At 40.7% G+C, this 24747-nt stretch overlaps 1 protein-coding gene across 4 annotated transcripts in view; it reads right to left on the minus strand.

Moving 5' to 3' along the window:
• RFX8 (RFX family member 8, lacking RFX DNA binding domain) overlaps positions 1-24747 on the minus strand; it is a 169325-nt gene that overhangs the window by 8456 nt on the left and 136122 nt on the right. For all 4 annotated transcript variants that reach the window (XM_033947736.1, XM_033947735.1, XM_033947734.1 and 1 more), the window contains 4 exons: positions 24552-24610; positions 16574-16724; positions 9540-9634; positions 5941-6055 (listed from right to left, as the gene is read on the minus strand). In XM_033947736.1, coding sequence (XP_033803627.1) covers positions 5941-6055; positions 9540-9634; positions 16574-16724; positions 24552-24610 — 420 coding nt within the window. The remainder of the gene's footprint in view (positions 1-5940; positions 6056-9539; positions 9635-16573; positions 16725-24551; positions 24611-24747) is intronic.

Consider the following 24747-nt stretch of genomic DNA (forward strand, 5'->3'; position numbering starts at 1 on the left):
TTTTCAAAAAACTCTTTCGGGGTATTCTCCATGGGAAATTCTAAACCCCTAGCATCCAGTGAATGGACATAATGCTGCACCTGCCTATATGCAAAAATATCCTGGGGTTCCTGACTACCAACGTATTCACTCAATATCAGAACCCTATCTGAAAAGTGATCTGTACTCTGCAACACTACAAGGCCTTAATCATATACATATCGTCATCCATGCAGAACACCAACCACACAAGGGAGACAACAAGAAAAAGATAAGGAAAAAGAAAAAGAAGTGGAGAAAAAGGCCTCAGTTCAGCTTCATTTGGACAAAAAACTCCACTCCTTCAATAACTTCTCCTGCGTGAAAGCAAAAGATGTCTCTAAGAAAAAAACACTATAGTAGCCTGCAAAGCAGTACCCCACTTTGGGCTCCTTTTACTAAGGCGCGCTAGCGTTTTTAGCGTGCGCTGAAGATTAGTGCGCATAAACCCCGCGCTAAATGAAAAATACTAACGCAAGCTCTATGGAGGCGTTAGCGTTTAGCGTGCGCGGCATTGTAGCGTGCGCTACGACCGCTAGCGTATCTTAGTAAAAGGAGCCCTTTGTTCCAAGTCTTCCCACATAGCCAGCCCTAGTAGAGCAGCGAGTAAGTGGGCTATTCCAGAAACCTGCTTGCTGCTCTACTAGGACTGGCCATAACATTTGAGGCTGTCATACAGCCAGAATTTATTGATGGCATTTGATGATTTTATTACAAATGGTTACTAATATCTGCTTAAGTGATACTACACGCTACATGTGATTTTATACTTTACCCCTGAAGGAGGCTTGTCTATGCCGAAAAACAGATATGTTGAGTATTCTGAATAAATAATAATAATAATTTATTCTTATATACCGCCATACCACATGAGTTCTAGGCGGTTCACAACAACTGGGCAAGTGCATAAAATACAGATGAAATACAACAGATTGGAATAATAAAATTTAACAATAATCAGAATGCATATACAATATGATGCCAGCGAAATAAAGACTAACCCCCTCTTTTACAAAGGTATGCTAAATATCCCGCATGTTATCCTATGGATGCGTTAGCGGTTAGCGCACGTGTTGATTCAGCACGCGCTAAATCCACACTAAAACGCTTCGCACGCCTTTGTAAAAGAGGGCCTAAAGGTAGTCATGAAGACACACAACCAGGTGAAGTCCACTACTTTACCTTCTAAAATAAAGGCCCAGATATTAAAAAAAGTAGTAATCCAAATGGAAAAAGATTCACTTACGTAAACAACCCAGTTCCCTCTGCAGATAAGTAGATGCATTTATTTTATTTTAATGTGCCTTACTCTCTTCATTTCCTATTTTTTGCAGAATATAATGGATTAAAAGTTTGACTTCACTTAACTCCAAGATTCAAATAGGCGGATTCAAGGTCATCTGGAAGTATTGGGTAATGGCAGGTATTAGAACTCTGGATGATGTTATAGCTAATGGTAAACTGCTTGATTTTTCACAGCTGCAACACAAATTTGGTCTTAATAAATCACAAAGTTATAGATGGTTACAGCTGAAGCAGCCATTCAGGCAGGGTTCCCTGAATGGAAAAATCTTAATAACCAATATAGTTTAGAGTTCCTGCGCTTTCAGGTGGACTTTCTGGGACACCAGGCTGCAAAGTGGTATAAATTGATATCTGAATAAAAAAACAAAAACTGGTCTTAGGGACATTTGGAGCATTGAGATTAAGCATCAAATTACTGCGTCTCAATGGCCACGAATTTGGTCTTGGAGGATGAGTTGTACAATGTCAGCATCTATGAGATAAACTTGGTTTTTTTCTGTTACACCGAGCTTTCTGGACCCCTGTGCGTTTACAAAAGTTAGATAGCTCTAAGTCTAATAAATGTTGGCATTGTCATCTCGAAGCAGGAACATTAGATCATTTATTATTCTACTGTTCATTCATTTTGGCTTTTTGGAGATCGATTTGGGGCCAAATAAATTGTTTGTTAGAAAATCCTGTGGCTCTATCCTATGATACTATTTTATTTGGAATGTCAATGAGGAAAAAAAGTCAAATTTCTGCAAATAATAATAAATTACTACTTATTATGACAGGAGTTGCCATTCAGCAGATTATGTTTAATTGGAAAATCTGGAATAGATTAAATTACAGTTTTTGGTGGAATTCACTGTGTCATATGTATAAGATGGAAAGAATGTTAACGTTGCAGAAAGGAAATTTTAATAAATTTCAAGAGGTTTGGAGACCATTAATAGAGTATTGTAATGAATGAATAATCATTTTTCCCCAGCTGATATAATTGTACAGGAGTGGGGGGGGGGAGGGGGGAAGAAGTTTAATTATAGATTGATGGGTTGGATTAATAAAGAACAATATATATATGTAATCACATGTGTAAGAATAGGGTTGGGAGGGAGTGATTTATTTTTATTTTTAATTGTAAAATTACTAAGAATAGATACTCATGTGATATTGTATGTTTTACTCTTAATATCTGTTGCACTTGTTGTTAGATGAAAAAATGAATAAAGAATATTAAAAAAAAAGTTTGACTTCATTTAGCAAGTACATGAATAGATGGTTATAATTTTAATACATTTCTGTACTGTAATTAAAATTCTAATTTTATATACTGGAGAAAGACTGCAAAATCATATAATTGACAATGAGCCTCGCTGAAAATAATTTGCAGACTAAAAGATGCACACTGGTGGGAATTCAGTAAAAGGTCACCCAAAGTTCGGTGCTGGGATGATGTGCTCTGAGCACTGAGAGGCAAATTCTGTAAACTGCATACCGATTTTATGTAGCGGTAGGCATCCTACCACTGTCTAACCAACCAATTGGGAAGCATGTTTTTAGAAAAAGCCTACCCGTGGCAGGCAGCCTACACTGTAGACGTTTTCACGGGTCAAGGGAGATGTGTAGGAACATCTAAGCTTGCCCAAGTAGGTGTGGTTTTGCCTTGGCCCAAGGCATCTCCCTAGAGCTGCAACAAATGTCTGAAATGTAGGCCATTAAAATGCTGGCCTACATTTTAAATAGATGTGGCCGCTGAGCTGATCGTTGTTGGATGCCCACTTCCTCCTGCTGCCACCTCCAAACCCCCACCTAATACGGTCCTCGGCAGGAGGGATGCCAGAACCCTTGAAATAACTCCCCAACTGTAGACCCTCCAAATCCATGACCACCTCCCTCCCCACAATATACGAACCTCTCTCCAGACTCAACTTCCCCCATACTTTTTGTAGTACGGCGGGCAGGAGGGATGCCTACTCCCTCTGGCCACTTGGCCCTCCTCTTCATAATGGCGGGCTTTCCCCTTCCCTGTACTATAAAAGGTACAGGGGGGTCGGGGTAGGTTTTGGGGTGCCAGGGTGGGGGGTTTGAGTCTGGGGAGGCCTCCAGGTAGGAGTGAGTGGGAATCCATAGCACCCTGATCCCCTTTTGTCACCCTTTACCATGTTTCCATAGCACCCTGACCCCCCTTTGTCACCCTTTACCATGTTTCCATAGCACCCTGACCCCCCCTTTGTCACCCTTCACCATGTTTCCATAGTACCCTGACCCTCCTTTGTCACCCTTTACCATGTTTCCATAGCACCCTGACCCCCTTTACCATGTTTCCATAGCACCCTGACCCCCCTTTGTCACCCTCCACACCCTTTCATGCCACCCTGACCTCCTTTCTGTCTCCATCCCAAAGGTCCCGCGATGACTGCTTCTGCTCCGATGGAAGAGGTAAGTGACGTCGGAGGGGGCTGGGCTAGCAGACGCAGTTAGTTGCGGCAAGATCCCGCGATGACTGCGGCTGCTGGTCCCACGCCCCGACGTCACTTACCTCTTCCCAGTCATCGCGGGACCTTCTTCACTTCAGCGCGGCTGCCGACTCTGTTCTAAGTAGGGCAGCTGCGCTGAAGTGCAGTTTGAAGCAGCGCGGGAGGTTCCGGATCCGGATGGCTGTGCACCCCCTTGGAGCGTGCACCCAGAGCGGATCGCCCCCCCCTTGGTACGCCACTTGTAATAAGGAGTGAATGCTCAATGGTGTCAAAGTCTGCGCTGAGATCCAGTAGCACCAGAAGGATATCATTACTTTTATCCATGAGTTTCCAACAGTTGGAGATGATATCAAGAAGGACAGTTTCAATACTGTGGAATTTGCTGAATCCTAATTGGAAGGTGGATAGGGTTCTTTGTCGATGAAGGAATGTAATTGGTTGAGCACTTATTTTTCCAGGATCTTGGAGATGAAGGGTAGGTTGGAAACTGGTCTAAAGTTGCTGGACATGCTACGATTGAGTGTGAGGTGTTGTTTTTTTTTTTTTTTTGTAGTATTGGTCTGATGATTGCTGATTTCCAGTTTATGGGCACTGAGCCTGTCTGTAGAGAGGTGTTGATGAGAGAAGGATAGAGTTTACAAAGCCACTAGGAGGTATGGTGGGCAGGGGTCCAGGATGGAGCTGGAATGGTGAACAGAGTCTAGTATCTTGGTGAGGCCATCATGGCCCCTCCCATGGCCATGCCAAATTTGGAGTTGAGCACGATGGAAATTAGGTGCAAGGATTATAGAGCAGTTTACAAGGCATTTCCACATGAAAGTACTAATTGGTTCAAGTTAAAAGCCAAGTAACCTATTAAGTTATACATGGAAATGGAAACCGTATGTGGAAATCCACTCCTAACTTTGGGTGCTATACATAGAATCTAGAGACAGAGTTTATCTATATAAAAATAGTGACAAATTATTTTAATGGTAAGAGATAATTAAAAATGTATGAGTTTGGTCCAGCAATCTTGGGGTTTTTTCTGTAACATTAATATATATTTATTAAGTGGAATTTTTTGTCCATTAAGTGTTTTTTCTCCATTCAATTTTTGGAAGTATACAATAGTAGTGACAGCAATGATTGTTTGCTTGTGGCTGCATACATAGAGATTGCCAAAAAAATCCCCAATAGTTTTATTTTCTAAAATCAATTTATTTTGGAAACAAAATGAGTAAATAAAATCAGTGACATACAGTGGTGTAGCTAGGGTGAGAGGTGCATCTCCTCCACTCTCCTCTCCACTCCCCCGTTCCTTCCCTGCCCCCCAGCCATACGTGCACACGCCCCTTCCTGTCCCCTGTACCTTTTTAACTTTCCTAGCATGAGCATCATCATCAACTTGCAGCCCACATCGGCATCGGATCTCCCTCTGATGTGACAATGAATTGATGCTGGCGCAAGCAGCACCACCAACTTGTTGCCCACATGGGCATTGGATCTCCCTCTGAGAGGGAGAATCGATGCTGGCGCGAGCAGCACGTTAGAGTTGCTGGTTGCGCTGGCAAAGAGCTAGAGGTATGGTGGTGGTAGGGGGAAGTGAAGGCATATGTGCAGCAGGGGAGGGGTGAGAAGAAGAGAAGGAGGGGTGGTGGCACTCCCATCAAAATGGTGCCCGGGGCAGACCTCCCCTCTCCCCCCTTATTTTGCAACTGGTAGCATACCTGGCTTGTTGGTTACCCAGGCCAGATCACTTCCCTCCTCCAGGCAGTAGGGCTGTTTGGAGCAGTTGTGGGGCTGTGGTCCACATATGTGCAGCTGCCAGCTCTGCCGGTCCCCTGCCCTGGAAAAGGAAGGTGATGTTGGAGGGAGAGGGGTGGGGGCTGGTGGTCAAGCATATGAGAACTGCAGTCCTGAAACTGCTCCATGCATTTCCCAACTCCCTTCACCTGGGTGGACTACCCCCACCACACTGCTATTAGTACACTAGAAAATAAAACATGTTATCACTAAAATGTCTTGTGCAATTTGATAAAAGGAGAATCAGTAATCTTGCCAATACTGTGCAACAAAACTCTCTTACATTTGTAACATAACTACAATGCTTGTTAAGATATTGATTGCTGGTTAGAAATTTCATTCACCTTCTACTTGAGAAAACATGATTTACCTAGGCAATCTGCATGGAAGAGTGTCATGGCTCTGCTCACTGATGTTAGAAGAAAGTTCCATTTTAGTTGGAAGTGGGCAGCCAGTTTTCTAAAATTTTCTTTATTCTTGCTGGGCTAAAATTGATCATATTGGGCACAAATAAACATTAGAGAAACAAATCACACTGTGGGTTGGCATATAGAGCCCTAGACTTTGAAAATAAATTGTTACAGAAATTATAAAAGGCAAATACAGGTCATCCTTCTTTTTGACTTGATGTATAAAATATATATAACTCATCTAACTAGGATTACCAGTATGCAAAATTTCAATACAAACAAAATGAAAATTCTTTAACGTAGCTTCTTCACTCTTAGACAGATATGATCTATTCATTCTCTGCTCAATCTTTCATCTCCTAGAATTCTTGTTATGGCTCTAGTATCACTAAACTTGATTATTGTAATTCTCTAACTGATTCAGAAAACCGAAAGCACAGTTATTTACTGTAACAGGTGCTATCCTGGGACAGCAGGCAGGTATTCTCACATGTTGATGATGTCATCCATGGAGCTCCAGTACAGACAGTGAAAAATGTAGTATCACTTTAAGCTTTACCAAGCATTTACATTTGGATCCTTTTCTCCCATTGTTAATGTGGAATACATCTGGTCTGGTCTTCCATGATGGCATTTTTAAATAATGTCCACACCTGGTTTACAGCCCTAACCTTTGCCACCAATTCTTTTAGCTTCTTTTTAACCATTTTCTTCATTTTATCGTAGTCACCCTTTTGAAAATTAACTGCCTCTTTTACAAAGCCGCGTAGCAACAGCCCTGAAGCCCTTTAAATCTCTATGGGCTTTGGGGCCGTTAGCGCAGGGCAGCTGCTAGCACGGCTTTGTAAAAGAGGCCCTAAGTGTCGCTACAGTACATTTCTTTAACAACATCACTCCAGATATCACCTCAAATTTGATCATATTATGATCACTGTTTCCCAGTGGACCCAACACAATTACCTCTCACACTATGCTCTGCATTCCACTAAAATAGCTCCCCTTCTTGTCGGTTCCTGGTCCAGCTGTTCCAAGAGGCAGTTATTTATGATGTCTAGGAATTTTACCTCCCTAGCACTCCCTGATGTAACATATTTCCAGTCAATGTTGGGATAATTGAAATCATATTACACAAAAAAAGGAGAGAGCATGTATAGTACCAACATCTTCTATAATGACATTGTGCTCAATTAGTCATATAGAGATTGGTTACTCCATCAGTCAAAATCAGCGACAGATAAAAATCCAATGCATAAAGAAAAAAGTGGAGAAAAAGAACTCAGTTCAGCTTCATAGGTCTAAACAAAACTCCACTCAGCCCATTATATTCTTATATGCAATCCAGAAAAAATTCTTAATTCTTAATATCCAAATGAAACCAATCACACTATATCCAATAATATAGAAGTCTTATATATAGTGAATAAATAGGAACTTAACTGTACAGTATTTTCTTGCTGTTTATGGATGCATAGCCACAGAGTTTGAGCAATATGTCATATATTTTTACTTGAGACACATTATTTATATTTTATCTATATTTTGTTACATACTACTATAGGACAATTGTTTTTGGAGTTTTGGAGCACATCTATTGGATCATTATCTGTACCCCTGAGGCAGGCTTTCATTATAAAGCCGAAACACGGACCGTGTTGGGTCTACAAAGGTCTGCAAAATAGATTAGTTACAATTTACTGTTTCTTTGACAATATGATATGTTTGGTATTTTAACAGTTAATTGTATTTAATAAACTCTACTTTATCTCAGGTTGATGTGTACGGTTCCTTCTCCACTTTCTTTCTGTTGTACACTAGTGGCAACAGTAGTGCATAGTTATTATTACAAAAAAATAGAAAATGGCCTGAGCACACAGGAAAGGCCATTTTTACTGAACCTTTGTAGAAGAACCCTCATGTCCCTAATCAACTCATGGGGCAGAGCCACATTTTAACCTTTCCTGAAGAAATCTTATAATTCATCTTTAAACCAGATATTTTTTGGCATGTTATTCCACTACATCAGTGCAGTAATAGAAAACATATTATTAAACAAGCTTATTTTGGAGATCTTTTAACTGTCTTTTGTACCAATCTGATATGATGGCAGAACATTGGCTAAATAGCATAATTTCTCTTAGAAATCTGGAATGTTAACAAGTTGGCATGGATAACCAGTGTAGTGCTTTAAACACTAGTGTGGCTCTCTTTGTCTATGTGACTTTCCCAATATTATTTTTGCTGCTGTATTCTGCACCAGATGGAGTTTGTGCAAGAGTCTAGATGGGAGACACAATAAGGATCAAAAACTACAGGGTTGATATTCAGCTTGCTTTAAAAGACCAGAAGAGGCTCCTTCCTACTTAAACCATACCAAGTGAGCCAGCTGCTGGTTTTCAATGGCAATTAGGTCCCCTTTTATCAAGCCGAGTTAGTTTTTTTAAAAAAAATCACAGACCACTGCTGTAAAAGCTCCGACGCTCATAAAATTCCTATGAACATCGGAGCTTTTATCGTAGTGACCATGATAAAAGTGGGCCTTAACCAAGCAATGCTGCTGAATATCAGCTCTGACTGCTGTGGCACTACCAGATTTGAGCTGGGGCGGTCTGGAAGTGGAAATTGGAGGGAGTTGGCACTGGATAGTGGCAATATTCAGTCTGCTAACCAGATACGTAAAAGCATAAAGTTAGGACAGCAAACAGGCTGTCCTAACTTTACCGAGTTAACTGTATGCCAGTCTGAATATTGGTTGGTGCCTGGTTAATTTCCAAGTGACTGTACTGACCTGAATATTCTGGTTAATTTCCAAGTGACTGCACTGATCAGAATATTCAGTGCTAGAGCTAGGGTTACCAGATGGCCCAGGTCAAGGAGGACAGATTGAGCCAGTCTGGGTTTAATTTCGAACAATAGAAATAGAACCTGGACTGGTTCAATTTGTCTTCTATTACCTGGAGCCATCTAGTAACCCTAACCAGAGCCCAGACATGGCCTAACAATGAATATCGGGGTATAATTCAGCCTGTGGACCAAAAATTGCTGACTGCTGCAGGCTGCATATTGGACACTAGAAATGCTAGCAAGGTCAGAAATTACTGTAAATATAAAATAAAGCCCAGAGGGAGAACAAGGAGGCAGTGATCTGCAGGTGCTCAAGCAACAAAGCAAACCAGCAAATTGCAGGAATAAGAATTTTATTAAACACAAAGCCCATTGTGGTCATATTAGACAGGATGCGTCAGGGGTAAACTATAGGGGATATAGAACACTCCTTTCCCTATTAGTGTAAAATATAGACAATCAGTTAAAGCATTTTCTCTCTCTGGAACAGAACTCCTTATTTCAATTTATACTAATAGGGGAAGGAATGTTCTAAATCTCCTATAGGTTGCTTCTGACACAGTCCGTCTAAAACAAAACATAGCTACGTCAGGCTTTTTGTTTAATATAATCTTTATTCCTGCAATTTGCTGGTCTGCTATATTTGCTGCTTCAACATGTGCAACTTCATTAGTTTGGAATGATTAATCTTTGTTAAGTGCTATAATTAGCTAGATACCTGAAAGACAAAAGTCTGAAGAAGTGAAGTCACACAATTCAAGAAAGCTCTCAGATCTGTTGAAGTGCCGAGCAAGGAAATCAAATTATCCAAACCTGAAAAATGATGAACATAAATTAGGAAAAAAAGATATATTATTATTAAAAGTACTATAGAATGTGGTTGCCAAGATGGCTTTAGGGGACTCTAGATGGGAAAGGGCAACACCTTATTTGAATACCCTCCATTGACTGCCAGTTCAGGTTCAAACACAGTTCAAACTAATTCTGGTGTTATTCAAGATTCTGTATGGGATTTTTCCTAGATATATGAAATCCTGGGAGTTCTGGTATGTCACTTGTCATTAGAGGGACACTTTAGGCCTTTATCTGCCATCATGTTTCTATTTTCCCATGGCCCACGAGTTTCAATTACATGAATGTAAGAGGATGTAAGAGGATAATGGGGATAGAACCAGAATCATGGAATTCATTGCATTTTGAGTTGAGAAAATAATCTTCATATGTATATCCTATTCGTGTTTCTTAACCTTTTCAAGCCAAGTAACCCCTAAGCCTAACAAATACCAACCCAGTACCCCTGCCCAAACTCCACCCCATATCCACTCAAACTCCGCCCCTGACTCCACCCTCATAATAATACTAATTGTAATGCAATTTTTTCCATCCATTTTTCATATACACACAATATAATCTTATTAATACATAATGGTAAACACAAAATTAAAAACACACAAAGCACACTGTATGCAGAGAAAATGTTAATTATTATTTATATTCGGGCTTTTTTCAAAGATGTCAAGGCAGATGACTTTAAAATATGCAATGTCACCTCAATAACAACTATAGAAAAATAGACAAATTAAGTGCAAAATATAGACAGCAGATATAAATTCTCAAAACACATTTTGATCACTAAATTGAAAATAAAAACATTTTTCCTACCTTTGTTGTCTGGTGATTTCATGAGTCTCTGGTTGCACTTCCTTCCGACAGTGCATCCAATATTTCTTTATTTCTGCCTCCTGAATGCATCCTCTCCTCCAGGCCTCATTCCAGTCCCCAACCAACATCGCTCTCTGTCCCTCCCTCTGTCTCTACATCACTCCTCTCTATGCCCAATTTTTCTTTTCCTTTCCCCATGTGCACCATCTCTTTCCCTCTCACTCACACTCATGCCCAACAATTGTCCCTTTCTATTCCCTCCCTCCCTCTTTCCTATGTCCCAAATTAGTGCCCCCTTTTTCCCTCCCTTGTGTAAAATGAGTGCATTTACTGTTTTTCCTATTAATGCCCCCTCCCTTCCTTCTGTCCTATTAATGCCCCTCCCTTCCTTCTGTGTCCCGAGTTCATGTCCCCTCATCCTCACTGCCTTCCAGCCTTTGTCCCACCCCCTTCCTCCCTTCCCCAAAGCCGACCCGTGCCAAAGCCTGCCTGTCCCCATGTTGACCTGCCGCCGATTCCTCCTCCCCCCATCTGCCCCCGATCCCACCCCCCACCAGCTCCATTTAATTGTCCCCCACTGCTGCTGCAACTCTGGGAAGGGCCAGGTGCGTATAGTGATTGCACGCCGCTGGCTCACAAACCTTCCCCCGATGTCAATTCTGTCTGTGGGTTTGGGTGAAGTTCAGTGAACGGGTGAGCTATTTATGATATTAGGGACAAGATTTAAGTGAATTAGGTGGATTCTATAGTAAAGGTTCAGACTCTTTAATCATGGAGGGTTTATTATTTATTTATTTTAGTGTTCCCTCCTGAAGAAGCTCCAATTTGTGAAACTCGAGTTGGGGGGTTGAGGAGTGTCTGAGACAGCACTTGTAGAAGCATTTCTTAACATTAGCAAAATGACTGGAGCAGTTGTATGATGGGTCATGGCAACTCAACTGTTCAGATAAGTAGATCTACTTCATAGAAGAACTAATGCATTACCAGTGAATACGGTGGTATGAGACCGTGATCAGCTATGATGATCTCATTAGCAACCAGCTCTGTGTTTATCACTTATGGTTGGTTGTGGGTTTGAGCTTTTGACATGCACTTATTTATTTAGTATTGATGTTGAATTTTATGATTCAAGGTGACAATTTATTGTAAATCTTTTTTAATGATCACAATAAATGGTCACCTTGAATAATAAAATTCAAAAATAAATAGTATACAATAATATATATATATATATATATATATGACTAAAGCGGTTCTGCGATGAGCCACAGCAACTCCACTGTTCAGATAAGTGCATCTCAAACTGTGTGCCATGGTACACTAGTGTGCCTCCTGAGATTTCAGGTGTGCCGCAACACATTGGAGAGGAGGAGAAGCGCTGGCAAGAGGCATGTCCTATAGGCAATGAGTCAGCACCAGCACCTCTCCTCTCTGTGCCTCTTCCCTGCTGGCACCCCCTACTGGCGACTCAGAGCCCGTCTGGAGGGCCTTTGCGCCTGGGCAGATGTCGACATGATGATGTCATGCATGAATGTGATGTTATCACAGTGACATCCACACACTTACGGATGCCTCAAGCCGCAGCCACTAGGTTTAATGTGCCACGGCTTGACAAAGTTTGCGGGACACTGCTATAGAAGAACAAATGTATAATCAGGGAAACGGTGGTAAGAGACAGTGATTAGCTGTGATGGTCTCATCAGCAACCAGCTCTGTGTTTATCACTTGTGGTTGGTTGTGGGTCTGAGCTTTTCACATAAACACACACACACACACATATATATATATAATATTTATTTTTGAATTTTATTATTTAATTGTGATCATATATAGTATCACCTTAATATTGTAGTGTTTTTCCAGATATATTTTTGTCAATCTTTTTTAATGGAGTTGCCATTCAACAGATTACATTCAATTGGAAAAATTATGATAGATTAAACTACAATTTTTGGTGGAATTCTGTTTGTCTTATATATAAAATGGAACGCACATTAGCAACACAGAGAGGATATTTTGGTAAATTTCAAAAAAATTTGGGGACCATTAACAAACTTTTGCAATGAGTAATAAACATTTTCCCAAAGTAAGATATTTGAAATTATGGGATGTGGGTGGGTAATATTTTATTAAATCCTATAATGTATAAGAATATATAAATATTTTTGATGTATTAGGGATGGAACTTTTATAAAGGGAGGAAGGGGTAGGGAGGGTTTTCTGACCTGATATGAATTGTCTTAGATGCTAGGAATAGTATATAATATTCAATATATTATAGAATATAGGGATTGACTGAAATGGGAAAGAGGGGTTTAAATGTTATATTTAAAGTGATACAGGAAAGTTAATCAAGCGTATTTTATAAGTTTGAATGATTTTTTTTGATACACTTGTTGTAATATGTAAAAATGAATAAAGAATTAAAAAAAAATATTCTTTTTTAATGGTCATATGCTAACGGCAAACTTATCCCTCCTTTTACTAAGACGCTGTAGAGGTTTCTATCGTGGCCCAGAGCGCTACATGCTCCAACACTGCTCCAAAGCTCATAGAATTCCTATGAGCATCGGAGTATTTAGCACCCTGGGCCGCAGTAGAAACCTCTACCACAACTTAGTAAAAGAGAGCTTTAGTGAATGCGGCGGCAAAAAGGGCGAACAGAATGCTAGGAATGATAACGAAGGGGATCATGAACAGATCGGAGAAGCTTATCATGCCACTGTACCGGGCCATGGTGTGCCCTCACCTGGAGTACTGCAACCAGCACTGGTTGCCGTACATGAAGAAGGACAGAGTACTACTTAAAAGGGTCCAGAGAAGAGTGACTAAAATGGTTAAGGGGCTGGAGGAGTTGCCGTACAGTGAGAGATTAGAGAAACTGGGCCTCTTCTCCCCAGAAAAGAGGAGACTGAGAGGGGACATGATCAAAACATTCAAGATACTGAAGGGAATAGACTTAGTAGATAAAGACAGGTTGTTCACCCTCTCCAAGGTAGGAAGAACGAGAGGGCACTCTCTAAAGTTGAAAGGGAATAGATTCCGTACAAACATAAGGAAGTTCTTCTTCACCCAGAGAGTGGTAGAAAACTGGAATGCTCTTCTGGAATCTGTTATAGGGGAAAACACCATCCAGGGATTCAAGACAAAGTTGGACAAGTTCCTGCTAAACTGGAATGTATGCAGGTGAGGCTGGACTCATTTAGAGCACTGGCCTTTGACCTAAGGGCCACCGCGTGAGCGGACTGCGGGGCACGATGGACCATTGGTCTGACCCAGCAGCGGCAATTCTTATGTTCTTATGCCCATTAATTTGGAAAATTGGCCATTTTCTGGCTGTGCTAAAAATAGTCTTAGTGTATGGGCAAGTAAGGGTAAGTCAGTGCTACTGCAATGTTTTAAACAAAGAAATAAAGGTGAACCAACATATTGTGGGTGATTCATTTTTACTGGACTAACTCAACGTATGTATGACCAGCTTTCAGTGAGGAAACAACAAAGTCATGCTAGAGTTAAACAGCCCTGAGATAGCTTGTCCTGGATGAAATACAGAAAGACATAATAGGTGAGAAAGTCAAAGTCTATTATCAGGCATATTGTAAGCTCCATGGAACCTGCACATTTTTGGTTGTTTGTTTACTGTCTACCTGCTTTCTTTCTTGCTGACCCAATGAAGGGAACATAGCATTCAAAAGCTAGTTACAGATATATTTAGTCCAGTAGGAACATAATCCTACAGTTTTGCTTGTTGACCTTTATTTCTATAAATTCAAGTGGATGAATAGGCCCTTACTTTAGAAACCCTATTCGCCATCTGCATATGTAAATATCTGCATTTATACATTAAAAAAAATCACATACACATGTAAAACCTGATTGTAGAAAGCCAGCATTTACATGAATATATTTGCACTATGCAGATTGCAAGGAGGCATGTTGGGGGGGAGAGGGGGGGAATTGGGCCTGTCTTAGGTGGAACTAAAATCTACATATATATTTTCCATTTTGGAGCACTCTAAACAGGCTGCTTTGCAGTTTTCTCTCACCCGTGTGGGAAAAGGCCACAAAGCAGCCAACGGGATGCTGTGGAGCAAAACAATAGGGGGGACCCGTTCTTGAAAAAGCCTTTGGGCGAAACTGATTGAACCTTAAGGTCCTTCCCGAGGTTTAATAAAAGAATGAAGAAATAGTTAAAGCTAAGTACAAAAGTTTTAAAGTTGTATAAGAAAAGTTTATCGATTTGCACAAAACATAGAATATAGAGCATAAGCACTTTAAAAAAAACTAAGGTCTGATGATGAATAAAAGCCAGAAAGAGAAACAAGCCTTCAAATAATTTGGCTGGTGGTTGACTAGAACTGAAGACCATAGAGGTACTTAGAAAGGTATTATCTGAAAAATTTAGAAATTAGGCACTTTGAAGTTTATTATATGCCGTTGTGGATTGATGGTGTATATTACATAGACAACGTCATAAACAACATTGGGCTTTTAATACATCAGTTTTCTCCAAAGTATACATATTTAGATCTTTAAGTCTGTCTCCATACGCCATATGACCTGCACCATTTTAGTAGCCTTCCTTTGGACTGACTCCATCTTTTTTGAAGATGCAGTCTCCAGAATTGCACATAATATTCTAAATGAGGTCTCACCAGAGTCTTATATAGGGGCATCAATACTTCCTTTTTCCTACTGACCATACCTAGTCCTATGCACCCTAGCATCCTTCTAGCTTTCACCTTCACCTTATGACCATCACATATATCATACCCAAGTCCCACTCTTTTGTTATGCACATAAATTCTTCACTCCCTAAACTGTACCGTTTCTTCAGTTTGTAGCACAAGCCAGCATGCTGAATACTCTGCACTGCTCCGACGGTGATAAAATTCCTATGATCGGCAGAACATTCAGCCCACCAGCCAGCGCTAAAAACCTCTTTCGTGCTTATGTAAAAAAAAAAAAAAAAAAAGGAGGGAGGGTTAGTTTGTGATTACTTATTCCTTACTGGGTTAGGGTGGTTCTGTGTCCTGTGTGTATGAAAGACATAGCTTTCTGTTAGCATTGACCAGCCTTGTTTGGTGAAATGCATCAGGCATGGTTCCTGGGAGCACCTTGGAATAAACCTGATTTGAATCTTCTTTTGTTCCACATTGGATTCTTTGGTGGACTGCTTGCCTTGTTGTTTTGTTACAAATTAACATACATGGAGTGGAACGTACCAGAGGAGTTACAGGTTTGGTTGTTTATACATATGGGTTAAAGTTGGATGACATAGAGTGAGGCAGTTGAGAGGAGTTGCAAATTTGGTTATTAATATAGACTTATGTTTCGGATAGTATTACTGCATTTGAACATGTTGATATACGTAAGGAAAGGGTTCAGAGTTAAAGTCCTGGGCAAGTAGGTGGGAAGGGAAGGAAGGGGGGATTTGTTCAGAGATGTTTGGGGCTTGCATAGAACTAAAACTGTACACTGGCACTGGTATGGTAATCTTTGTTGTTTGTTTTGAATTTTGTAATAAAAGAAATAAAGTAATACAAGTGGAAATAAAGAAGTAAATAAGAAAACAAGTAAATAAATGAGGGCAGGTGCAGGGCAGGGCTAGGGGGCCCAGTGTACTTGTGTGCATAGGGGCCCTCGAAGAATTAATCCTGCCCTGACCATAAGCAAATCATTTTTCATTACCTTACGAAGTACAAAGATTGATTTTAAATCCTCTGGGGACAGAAAAATGCCTACTGTATCTGAATAAGTCAAAAGAAAAAAAAAATGCCAATTTAAGTGTCAATTGTGAAATACCAACTTACACATGTAAATTGCTGTGCTTAATCTTTTCAGATTATCTTTGTAAAATAAGTGTTCCTGCGACAAGTACGGCAAACAAACATGTACTCTTGTATGCAATTTAGAAAAGGCTCCACATTAGCAGATCCTTTTCTAAAATAATAGTAGAGGTTACACATACTGACCTGCACATATCAGTTCTAGTTTGTATATCCTGTCTACAATGGGACTGATAACAAAGAAAATCTGGAAATTCTACCAGTGGAATTTCAGGAGAAAATGAGAGCCAAACAAATTTACATTTCAGCTCAAGGCCACTGTCCATCTCTTCCATGTTTCTGTTGTTCAAAGGTTTTCTGGAAATGTCTAAAATTCCCTGGCTGATTATGGCATCCAGGCTAGATTTTAGAATGCTAACGGCTCTGATGTCATTCAAGACTGTTCTTGTTGTCTACAAGGAATCAAAGAACATGGTTAGGTGAAGATTGTTTATTCACAGTTGTGCTACGAAAGTATAAGATTTAAGGGTTACTGCAGAATATGTTAAAAGTGTTTTGTGGTAGTTTCCTTGTTGTCACCTGCTAAGGATGCAATAAATAATTTTTAAAAATATTTTTTAGATAAGGCATTAAATCTGGGCTTACCAAGGTTTAAAGCAGAATTTTTCTGAGTGCTAACCTCAGATTTCAGTGCAATTTAGCAAAAAGGCATCTAGATCACAGTTCTTCAACAGCCGGACCGCGGACCGGTGTCGGTCCGCAAAAAAATCTTGCCAGTCCGCGAAGGATTCAGGACCCCGCCGCAGCAAAAGGTGCTGGCGTCACCTGACGTGGAACTTCCTGTTGCCGTCACTATGCCGGCACTCCTGCCTGCCACCACTGACTCCTGCCGCGTATGTCTCTGCACCCCCAGAAAAGCAGTGGCAGGTCTGTGTGCTTTTAACTTCGGCACACAGCTGCCCCTAGGCAGTATTTTAGCGTGGTTTCATGAGGCAGCCTCGGGGCCTTTGGTAGGCCGGCCCACATCGCATCATCGAAGCGGGCCGGCCTACCAAAGGCCCCGAGGCTGCCTCATGAAACCGCACTAAAATACTGCTTAGGGGCAGCTGTGTGCCAAAGTTAAAAGCACACAGAGCTGCCGCTAGCCTACATAGAGGAAACATTTGCTGGAGAGGGAAGGAGTGAAGGGAGTAGAGGTGCTCCTGGACAAGGGAGGGGAAGGGGCTACTGCTGGCAGGGGAGAAGGGAAAGGGAAGGGATGAGAATTACTGTTGGATAAGGGGAGGAGGAAAGGGAGAAGGGGTACTCCTGGACAAGGGAGGGGAAGGGGCTACTGCTGACAGGGGAGAAGGGGGAAGGGAAGAGAGTTACTGTTGGATAAGGGGAGGAAGAAAGGGAGAAGGTACTGCTGGACAAGGGAGGAGGAACATTGGAATGAAACAGCTGGCAGGGAGATTACAGGAGGGGAAGGAGTCAGGATGGAATGGAGAGATCAGTTGAGGGAAAGGGGAGAGACAGAGGAATGACAAGGTAGAGAGAGATTGATGCTGGGAAGGGGGGTCAGATGAAAAATAAGAAAAGAGGGACAAAGATGCTAGATCTGGTGTAGGAGAGAGGGACATAGAAAGAACGCAGATACCATATGGGAGGGGGAGGGTTAGAGGGCAGACAGTGGATGGAAGAGGCAGATGCTGGATTGAAGAGACAGAGGGCAGATGCTGGATGGAAGAGAGTGAAAAGACGATGAAAGCAGAAACCAGAGATGACAAAAGGTAGAAAAAAATAATTTTATTGCTATCTTGTGATTAGAATATATCAGATTTAAAATATGTATCCTGCTAGAGCTGATGTTAGACATAACTGGGGAGTGCAAAGCCCAGGCAGTGCGTCTTTAGCTTCCAGCTGGCTTAGGGCTCTCTCTGACCAGGAGGCAGTTGCCCTAGTTGCACTCCCCCTAACACCATTCCTGCCACGTGTGACTGCAGTATTCTGTTAGCATGATATTTGTGTAGCATTCTGTAATAATTTGGCTTATTCAGTTTTCTTGATAGTAGAGGGGATATATGTGAAGGGGAGGGGAGACGGGGGGTTTGTTGATCCTTGCCCTGTATTATTTATATTTATAAAATGACAATTGTACAGAATATTGTTTCTTTTTATACTTTAATAAAATATGTTCAATATAAAATCATAACTATTTGAGGCTTATGCAGATGGGATCAGATGGTTAACGGGACCGAGCTCGCGAGGACAGGGCGGCAATGGGGTTTTAAAAAATTTCAGTCTTATTAGTTTGCCGGTCCACAAAATAATTATTTTATTTCCGCCGGTCCATAGGTGTAAAAAGGTTGAAGAACACTGATCTAGATTATTAGAGGCCTTTTTACCAAACAGCGGTAAAAAGTGGTCCCAGGGTCATTCCTGTGCATTAAGACCATTTTTATCTCTGGGGCCAAATGGTCAATTTTCCTATGAATGTCTACCCACTAATTTTTCCATTAGCGCATGAGCCTCTACCACCACCTGTTTTGTAGATGATAGGAATACACGCACTAAACCTGCGTTAATCGGTTAGTGCATGACATTGCTCACTCTCCACTCCCTAGTGCTAAATAAACCTTTTTTTTTTCTCTGGTAAGCACACATTAATGCTTAACATGGCTTTGTAAAAGGGCCTCTTTGTAAGCTAACAGTTTGCCACAAGCAATACATGAAATATAATTTTATCCAATAAACTTGTAACATGCATATTTATTTATCTTCCTTTGCCTGAATTGACTGAATCCCCATCCTGTTAATTATCTGGGGTTCCTTTCTTTTTATGCTTTAGCCTGTAAACCGCTTAGCTCTGGTCTTGTCAGATAAAGTAAAACATGAATAAAATTGTATCCAATAAACTTGTACTGCATATATGTTACACATCTATGCGTATTCTTTATAACTTGAGCCTGCCGATATTCAGCGGGCAGCGATTTTTGTAATGCTCTCACTTGCCATGTCTGGGCACCGGCACTGTATATCCGGAGCTAACTGCAATGGTGCTGGCTGCTGGAGCTTATGTGGGTTCTGGCAAATATTTAGCTGGGGCCTGAATAAGACAGTTATGTGGGCCCTTGCTGAATATCGGTCAGGATCTGCATAAAAGAAAAAAATGCCCTGCGCTCTTCTGGATCCCCTCTACAAGGTTGAACCTCTCCTAATCTGAGACAAGAGCCCCCCTCTCATACTCACTATAGGCTCCACCACTGGACCTACCTGAAGTCCCTGGTGAATTAGTGGGGGTGATGGGGCAGAAGCAAAGCCATTTTGGAGAGTCATTTGCTAAGGGCAGGAATGGGCTTTGCTTTTGTCCCCATAACCCCACTGGACCACCAGGGACTTCAAGTAGGCTGGGGAGGGGGGTATTAACCTGAGTGGTTTGTGAGGGGCATCTTGACTCTTTGAGGTGAGAGGAGAGGTTCATCCTTGTCGGGAGAGGGAGGTGGATTGGATGGGGTTCTAGCTTGGGAGGGAGTGGGTGGGGGGGGGAAGTGAATGAGAGAACCACAGGATGCTTTTTTCTTTTATGTGGGTGCCAGACAATATTCAGTGTTGGCACCCGCATAGCTAACTAATCAAATATAGGAGAGCTTCAAAGCTGTCCTAAATATGCCCTGTTAGCTATGTGAGTGCTGGCACTGAATATTTCTGACACCTACACAAATAGCAACTCCTCCCCAGCTTCACCTCTTGTACCACAATGACCTATTCACTTCACCCATATCTATTTTATGCTGATTAGTTAAGTATCTCTGAATATTGGCATTTAGGTGGCCACAGATTATTTAAACAGACAGGAGCCTCTCCTGACCATTTAAATCACTTTTAATATTGGGCGTGATATTTTTAACATCAGTTTTCTACAAAATCCAACTACTGTCTTCTCAATAGTTTATTTTATTTTATATTTCTTTATTTTAAAATTCATTCAACTTGAAGCAGAAAAAGAAAAAAACTATTGAAATAAAATATATAACAAGAAAAATCAACTACTCATAGAACAATCAACAGGTTCACCTTATTATTTTAACATACAGTATATAATAGAATACAAGACAGAAATTACAGACAAAAAAAAAGTCTACAAGCATCATGAAGATAACAACATTAGGTATAACATCAAGAGCGATTACATTAGTTTCCAACTACTTTCAAGTTTAAGTTTCGTTTATTAGGTTTTTATATACCTCCTATCAAGGTTATCTAAGCGGTTTTACAATCAGGTACTCAAGCATTTTCCCTGTCTGCCTTGGTGGGCTCCCAATCTATCTAATGCACCTGAGGCTATGGAGGACTGAGTGACTTGCACAGGGTTACAAGGAGCAGCGGAAGAAGTAGTAGAGGAAGTAGGCACAAAAGCGGCATCTGATGTTAAACCAGTAGCCTTGTGATCTATTAGATTACTACTGATCAAAACACTTATTTGTTGTGGCTCAAAGAAATATATATAATTCCCTTCCTGATATTTTATTAAGCACCTACAAGGAAAATCTATTGTATCTGAATGCACACTGCTTTGATAGCTTTCAGGGTTGCAGGTGATAGATACGAAATTAAGATGCCCTTTTTACTAAGCTTCATTAGGTGATAACATGTGTCTAACACAGCAAAATGGCCTAACATGGGACACACGAAAGTGTTACGCATTATTGCCATGTGCACACATTAACTGCGCTAAGGGCTCCTTTTACAAAGGTGCACTAGCGTTTTTAGCGCACGCTACCCAAAAAACTACTGCCTTCTCAAGAGGAGGCGGTAGCAGCTAGCGTGCGTGGCATTTTAGCGTGCCTTTGTATAAGGAGCCCTAAATATTTTTTTATTTTTTTTTTAGGAGGCATGTCAGTTGTGGAGAGTGGGCATTCCTGCACCAACCAGTTAGAGTGTTTACATTACTGCATTCTAACTGGTTAGCACATGGATAATAATAATAATAGCTTTATTTTTATATACCGCAGTACCTCAAACAGTTCAAAGCGGTTTACAGCAAAAAAGAAACTGAATACAAACAGCAATATTACAAGAGGCATTCAGAAATACATCAGTGAGGATATAAAATCAAACAAATTTATCAAAAAGATAAGTTTTAACTGATCTAAAAGTTTGATAAAAGCCTTTAAAATAAGTTCGCTCAAGCATTCATTCCATTTACCAGCTTGAAATGATCAGGTCCTATCTAGGAACCTCTTGTAGATACAACCTTTTGGGGTTAATAAAAGAGCCCCTATATATTATATATGTTAACTTGTAACCCGTTCTGAGCTCATTGGAGTGAATGGGATAGACAATGAATTAAATAAATAAATAAGAAACCAATCTGACAAATAAGTCAAAGTAATTAGGAGGAGGAAGAAGCCAGGAGGCTAAGTAAAAATAGAACTCTTTTTGCATCAGCTTGACAGGAAATATTTTCTATCACATGTAGCAATGCCAAAAACAGATGGAGATCTGTTCAAACAAATACTGAATGCTGGACTGAAATAAAAAGCAAAAGAACCAAATGCTGCTTAAATCTGCTAACAAATGTTAATGGTCCAGAATTTTATGAATCAAAGGTACATTCTTGGATGTGGAAGAGGTCCATTTTAGATCATTGTAACAGAGAGAGCAGGGGTTGTGTTTTTGGGCCTATGAACACACAACCAGTCATAAAAGGTGAAACAAAAACTCTTTATTAAATCAGAAACCTGAATCATGTTGCTTCACAGGGTTAGAGTAAGGAAAATAGTCTCTTAATTCAAAAGCAAAAGACTTGAGATGGGCTTGCGACTTACAGGGCCCAAGACACTGTCTGTGGTTGGTAACTGCCACACCCCAAACACAAGTTGCACAGTCTTTCTCAGTCAGGTAACCAGGTCTGGACCAAGCCAGATCCCTGAACGTGGCTCACAAGTACTTAGCAAAAAGTAGTTGGCTTACCTCAACTAAGCTGGACGTTTAGTGATTGTAGCCAAGGTGTACATTGGGATCAGTCTTTCCCTCTTCTCTCCTGGGCCTCCGCAACTTTAAGGGGAATCAGACACCCCATTACCCCATTATATGATGATAAAAAGGAGAAGTCCCTCATGGGTGTCATATAACAAACAACAAAAGTGGAGTCCCACACACTTTTTATTTTGACAAATATCCAAATTTTAGATCCAGTGGAGAATATGACCTGATACGGGTTGTGTTTCAGCACTAATGCCTATGGCAGAGGTCCTATACACTATTCCACTACACACACAGATAACACAAAGTTCTCAATGGCATTAAAGTCCTGGCTAAATGTTGGCACCAGTAACTCGCTTTTCAGTATGCTCGATGATTACACACTGCCAAAACTTTTGAATTTTAATAAATCCCCAAAATATGCTTCCCAATACAGCTCTATCTTATGCTCACAACCGACAAACTGCACTTTCTGCAGTATGGGCCAGGTAAGTTCTCTGTAGTGAAATAAACAGTCAGTCTTCACACACATTTATACTGTTGCTCTTGGAGAAGAGCAATCTTGGATATGTGAATCCCTTGAAAATGTCTCTGCTTTGGGTGTGGAAGGAGGTATTTTCAAGGTGATCATTAAACAAGGAGGGCTGGGATGTTCAGCCTCTACAGCTTGTTTGAGGAAAAATCCAGCCCATGTGGGAAGTAATAAAAAGGATTGTGTTTGTGAGCACATGGTCTTTGGTTGCAACCCCCCCCCCCCCCCGAGACCCTAGCACAGAGAGGGAAGTCTTGGAAGCTAAGACAGAAGAAATTTGCTGTGCATGGTATCTGAAGACCCTGTTACATGGCAGTGGGTGCCTGTGGAGTGTTCCCAGCCCGGGAACTTGAAGGAGTGATTTGGGAAAAATACACCCCAGGTAGGAAAAGTGAGAGCTGGAGTACCTCATTTCTGGCAGGACTTTCATTCTGTAAGTGGAAATCCCCTGTCCCAGGATGGGACAGAAACATTAAGGACACTGTGAGGACCATACTCTGGAATCTAAGGGAATGGGATGGCATATACCACATGCTGTTTCCTGACACTCTAGTGGGTTATATTGAAATTGGATTTGATTGTGACCTTTTCTTTTTCTTCTTTGGACTGGGACTTTGAGAGGGAAGAATTTGGGGATATAAATTGCTCACACGGACATTCTGAACTATAAATATTAAGTTACTAGTTTATGTACTGTGTTTGTTGAGTTCCTGTTCAGTAAAGCAAGTTAAAGTTAACCATTGTTCATTACTGAAAATAAAATAAAGTATGCCCAGAAAAGAGTACCGTACCCTTCCTCTTACTGGGATTTAGCCCAGTCCTGGCCTAAACCCAACTCGAAAACAGAACTTTGCTTTGCAGATCTTAGTCACAGGTACTTGACCCAAAGAGCTAGCTGGTTCCTGTGTGAGTGAGATCTTTCTTTCAATCCACAAAATATCTCCCTTGCCAGCCCTCCCCCTGCCCCCAGTCCATCCAGATCTCGTACCCATTTTTCAGCTAACAGATCACTATTCCAATCTAGAATCATGCTTCTTACTAGCTTCTGAAAGAAAGACAATTAAATGTTTGCATCTTTAAACAAAAAGAAGCCTTCTTGTAAACTATCCCACATCTCTTCATGTAGGTTAGTTTTCCAGGGAGGCAAACCGGCATATATGTGCACCAGTCTCCCTGGTAGATATCATTTTTCAAAGACAAAGTTGAGAACCACTGGGCTAGATGATTTCAATGAAGTTTCTTCCATCTTCATTAGGATTACCTTGATATTTGCCATTGAGGTATGATATTCATTTTGATGGATTCAATGTTAATTAAAATAGCATTGTAATTGCATCTGTACTGTAAATATATTACCTGAAATATGAAAGACTAATTTGGAGCACGATTTCCTATTCCACATAAAGCATAGATGGATTAACTGCCTGGAATAATAGTTTCCAAAAAGAGGGGTAATCTACATGGACCTCAAGTTACAGCCTTGACTAGCTTCCTATGTAGACTAGATGGGCCATGCTGGTTTTTATTTGCCATTTACTATGTTACCATAGTCTTCCTTTTCACTGGTAGTCCTGGTTAGCCAAGAAGCAGAGCTCACTCTTCTCCCCTCTTTCTTTCCAAATTACGTTGTTCTCCCACCTCCCCTCACTTTCCCATCTTGTTCTTTCACACCCTCTACAACTTCAGAAAGGTTGACAGACATAATTGCTAGATAAGCAGGATAGTAAATTCCATAATAAACCTGGAAACTTATACAGAAACATAAATGAATGCAACCCACCTTTGCCAAGTTCGAAAGACATGTCTTTCTCCTTAGTCTTTTCACAAACACAGAAACTTCTATTATTAAAGGAAAAAGATGAGTTTATTATCATTTACATTCTGAACACAACAAATGAAAACATAATTTTAGAAATGTTAATTTTGCTAAGTGCCAAACTGTGATGATACCATATTGCTATAAGCATTATGTGTTA

This window comes from Geotrypetes seraphini, chromosome 6 (assembly GCF_902459505.1).
Source record: "Geotrypetes seraphini chromosome 6, aGeoSer1.1, whole genome shotgun sequence".
Taxonomy (NCBI): domain Eukaryota; kingdom Metazoa; phylum Chordata; class Amphibia; order Gymnophiona; family Dermophiidae; genus Geotrypetes; species Geotrypetes seraphini.